The sequence below is a fragment of the Nerophis ophidion genome, linkage group LG10 (genome assembly GCF_033978795.1).
Source record: "Nerophis ophidion isolate RoL-2023_Sa linkage group LG10, RoL_Noph_v1.0, whole genome shotgun sequence".
Classification (NCBI taxonomy): Eukaryota; Metazoa; Chordata; class Actinopteri; order Syngnathiformes; family Syngnathidae; genus Nerophis; species Nerophis ophidion.
The window spans coordinates 46,889,701-46,894,700 of NC_084620.1; the positions used below are offsets into that span (position 1 = coordinate 46,889,701).

A 5,000-nucleotide genomic window follows, 5' to 3' on the forward strand; every position below is an offset into this window, starting at 1 on the left:
ATAAAATTAGGCATAATGTGTTAATCCCATGACTGTATATATCGGTATCGGTTGATATCGGAATCGGTAATTAATAGTTGGACAATATCGGATATTGGCAAAAAAGCCATTATCGGACATCTCTACTTAAAACCCTGCATTTGCTTAGCTGGTATTTGTGTTTTCCCCAAAGGGCATAAAGGCAGTTCTTGCCGAGAGCTACGAGCGCATTCACCGGAGTAATCTGGTGGGGATGGGAATCATCCCGCTGGAGTATTTACCGGGAGACACCGCCGACAGTCTGGGCTTGACTGGAAGAGAGCGCTACAGCGTGGCCATACCCGAGCAGATCACCACTAGGATGATCGTCGTCGTGACGGTAACCTTCAAACCCTGTGTGGTTTTCAAACATATTTGTCAATATCAACATCTACTTCACAGCTCGACACGGGGAAAACATTCCAGGTACGAATGAGGTTCGACACGGATGTGGAAGTGGCCTATTTCCACCACGGGGGGATCCTGAACTACATGATCCGCAAGATGTCGGAATGAGAGCAAGTGCATGCATGTGTTGGGGGGAAAAAAGAATCCACCAAATTTTAACTAAAAAATGTGTAGTTCCATTAAATCGTGCCTTCTCCTCCTAAATCCTCACACAAAAGAAAGGTGAATTCTTGATAGACGTTCTTTCGTTTATTACCAAAGCCTTCGACTTCCCCGGATTCCGCAGAAGACTCCTAAATTCTCTGGTCTCCCGGCTGAAGTTGGCTTGATGCATCAGCGGGTGGGTCGACAAAGGCTAAACAATTCACAGGAAAATGTACAAAACCCAACACCAGTGAAGTAAATAAAAACAGAATCCAATTATTTGAAAATTATTTTCAACCTATATTCAATTGAATAGACTACAAAGACAAGATACTTAACGTTCGAACTGGAAAACTTTGTTAATTTTTGCCAATATTAGCTCATTTGGAATTTGATGCCTGTAACATGTTTCAAAAAAGGTGGCACAAGCGCCAAAAAAGACTAAGAAATGCTCATCAAGCACTTATTTGGAACATCCCACAGGTGAACAGGCTCATTGTGAACAGGTGGGTGCCATGATTAGGTATAAAAGCAGCTTCCGTGAAATGCTCAGTCATTCACAAACAAGGACGGGGCGAGGGTCACCACTTTGTGAACTAATGCGTGAGCAAATTGTCGAACAGTTTATGAACAACATTTCTCAACCAGCTATTGCAAGGATTTTAGGGATTTCACCATCAAAAGGTTCAGAGAAGCTGGAGAAGAATCGGAATCAGAAATATTTAAATAATCCCTGAGGAGAAATTAACAATCAGTCAACTCTAAGGCCGAGAACCAAAACTGCATCAAAAAGCGACATCAGTGTATAAAGGATATCACCACATGGGCTCAGGAACACTTCAGAAAACCGCAGTCAGTAACTACAGTTTGTTGATACATCTGTAAGTGCGAGTTAAAACTCTACTATGCAAAGCGGAGGCCATTTATCAACAACACCCAGACTCACTGGGCCCGAGCTCATCTAAGATGGACTGATGCAAAGTGGAAAAGTGTTCTGTGGTCTGACGATTCCAAGTTTCAAATTGTTTTTGGAAACTTTGGACGTCCATTTCTCCGGACCGAAGAGGAAAAGAATCATCCGGACTGTTATAGGCGCAAAGTTCAAAAGCCAGCATCTGTGATGACATGGGTAACTTATACATCTGTGAAGGCACCGTTAATGCTGAAAGGTACATACAGGTTTTGGTGCAACATATGTTGCCATTTGAGCAGCGTCTTTTTCAAGGACGCCCCTGCTTATTTCAGCAAGACAATGCCTCGTGTTACAACAGCGTGACTTCATAGTAAAAGAGTGCGTGTACTAAACTGCTTTGTTTGTAGTCCAGACCTGTCTCCCATTGAACATGTTGTGGCGCAATATGAAGCCTAAAATACCACAACGGAGACCCCGGACTGTTGAACAACTTAAGCTGTTCATCAAAAATGTGTCTCCTCAGTTCCCAAACGTTTACTGAGTGTTGTTAAAAGGAAAGGCCATGTAACACAGTGGTAAAAATGCCCGTGTACCAACTTTTTTGCAATGTGTTGCTGCCATTAAATTCCAAGTTAATAATTATTTGGCAAAAAAAAAAAAATACGTTTCTCAGTTCGAACATTAACTATTTTTGCAGTCTATTCAATTGAATATAAGTGGAAAATAATTTTGCAAATCATTGTATTCTGTTTTTATTTACCATTTACTAGGGGTGTAACGGTACATGTATTTGTATTGAACCGATTCGGTACGGAGGTTTCGGTTCGGTTCGGAGGTGTACCGAACGACACGGACATATTAAGTAGCCCACCTTTTGTAAACAATGCACACCGATTCACTAGTGGTGCAACGGATCAACATTGATCTGTGATCCGTTCGGATCAATATCTTCGGTTCGGCACACACGTGATCCGCGGTCTGATGTATGAAAAAAAAAAAAAAAAGTTGTTCGCACAGCGTGGTAAAGGCGAGCGCAGTAACGGAGGAACTTGAACGGTGTGTTTATAGGTGCAGACTCCATTGTGCAAAACGAGGGTTTTAAACACATGCTGAAGGTGCTTCCGCCACATTACGACATCCCGTCATGCACCAATTACAGCGATAAGATTGTGCCAGATTTTTATGAGCAAGAGAAGAAAACATTTGTGGACGAACTATCCCGAGCGTCTTCTGTTGCGCTCACGTCAGAAGGGTGGAGGTCCACGGGAACTATGTGACCATTAGAGCTCATCTCATCACAGCAGAGTGGGAGATGAAACTACGAGAGTCACCTTGTGCAGGTACTGACACAAGCAGTGGAGGAAAGGAGAAATCCCTTTTTATATGGCACTGTTTTTCATTAATTATGTTAAAAAGAAGATATTATGCCTCGTGCATTTGAAGTAGATTTTATATATTTTAATTTAATAATTTAAAAGTGTTACAAAACAAAACGGCAAAACTTCTGTTTATTTGTCTTGTCTTTTTTTTTTTTTTCCTGATCCGAAAAAAATTATCCAATCTGGGAGTTTTTTGATCCGTTGCACCCCTACGAGGCACCATGAAATGATTTACGTGGACCCCGACTTACAACAGGTTGAAATACTTTTTTGGGGTGTTACCATTTAGTGGTCAATTGTATGGAATATGTACTGTACTGCAGTGGTCCCCAACCACCGGGCCGCGGACCGGTACCGGGCCGTGGCCCGATTGGTACCAGGCCGCAGAATAATTTTTTATTAATTTTTATTTAAAGAAAAAAATAATAATAATATTTTTATTTTTTTTAATTAATCAACATAAAAACACAATATTCACTTACAATTAGTGCACCAACCACAAAAACCTCCCCTTTTCATGACAAAAACGTCCCTTTTTCATGACAAAAAAAAAAAAAGGACACCCCAGCCACACCCCACCCGTGCCGCGGGACAAAGTATTAAGCGTTGACCGGTCCGCGGATACAAAAAGGTTGGGGACCACTGCTGTACTGTGCAATCTACTAATAAAAGTTTCAATCAATCAAAAAAACAACAACACATGGCATGCTAGCAACGACTGGGCTATGATAGACTGACCATACCTCCTCTTTTCTCCGGCTATGTCCTCTTTTGCGGGGCTGTCCGGGTGGAGTTTCTTAAATGCCTCAAATGTCCGGCATTTTAAGTTAGGGTTGCATGTATTTTCAATGTACGTTCAAGGTTAAGAAGGGGTTCAAAACAAGACAATTTGTGCACACAGCAGCATTCGTGACGGAGGGACAGAGACAGAGCGAGAGAGTTATGATAAAGTTGCAACGTTGTCTAATTAAACAAAGCTGTTTTTTTTTCTTTCAGTCATTGCTCAAAACATAATATTGAATCAAAATCAATGTTATTATGAATTATTGACCTATCCAAGTTTCCGATTACTTCACATCAAAATATTTTTGGTGGAAGATTTAGCAAATATGTTAAATAAATAATCAAAAAATTTATATTTTGTTTTTTTCTTACTGTACCGAAAATGAACCGAACCGTGACATCTGAACCGAGGTACGTACCAAACCGAAATTTTTGTGTACCCTTACACCCCTACCATTTACACAACGTGCCAACTTCACTGGTTTTGGGTTTTCTATGACAGCCTGACATCCATATTCCCATGTTAAGTCATTATGAGATAAAAAGTTATATTTTAAATTATTAGATAACATGTATTTTATGAGATTAAAAATAGATATGACGAGGGGCAAAATGCCTTCATTGCTTTCACTTCACTGTTCAGGATTGCATAGCCATGTGTATAATCACGCAATGTCGTCATTTGATCCCATAATTACGACTTAGTCTGCGACAAAAAACTGCTTATATTGTAAGTTGCAAAAATGAACAGTATTACCATTCTAATGCATGCATTCTGCACACTGCAGCGTGGATACCTCTTTAAAGAACAGAGTAGCGGTTGGAATTATACAATTGATCATATAAATTTAGGAGCATCGTGAGACTAGAGGCAATAGGATTTTTCGTAGTAGGATTGTAGTTCTTGATGGAGGTTTCTAATCGTCTTCAAATATGTGTTCACTGTACGTTATTAGCTTTTTGTGTTCGGAATGCATTTTCAATATGAAACTAATAATATATATATGTAATAAAACTCATGAGCCGCTGCCTTCCATACCGTCGATTATAACATTCTATTAGTGCGTATCAAGACACGTATTGGTATGTCAGACTTAGCCTCGTCTTGGTTTAACGCCTATCTTAGTGACAGGATGCAGCGCTTCTCCCAAAACAATGTGACATCGGACTATGTTAAAGTTACGTGCGGAGTTCCCTGGGGTCCGGTCCTTGGCCCTGCACTCTTCAGCATCTACGTGCCGCCGCTTGGTGACATCATATGCTGATGGCGCACAACTCTACATGCCCCTAATGGTGACCAACACGCCGGATTGTAGTCACCTGGAGGCGTGTCTTAATGAAATTAAACACTGGAT

At 40.7% G+C, this 5,000-nt stretch overlaps 1 protein-coding gene across 2 annotated transcripts in view; it reads left to right on the forward strand.

Moving 5' to 3' along the window:
* The window catches only part of LOC133560906 (cytoplasmic aconitate hydratase-like), a 58,721-nt gene that overhangs the window by 51,733 nt on the left and 1,988 nt on the right, over positions 1-5,000 (forward strand). For both annotated transcript variants that reach the window (XM_061913937.1, XM_061913938.1), the window contains 2 exons: positions 173-358; positions 421-5,000. The exon at positions 421-5,000 is cut by the window's right edge and continues 1,988 nt beyond it. In XM_061913937.1, the coding sequence (XP_061769921.1) occupies positions 173-358; positions 421-534 (300 nt within the window). In that variant the 3' untranslated portion in view covers positions 535-5,000. The remainder of the gene's footprint in view (positions 1-172; positions 359-420) is intronic.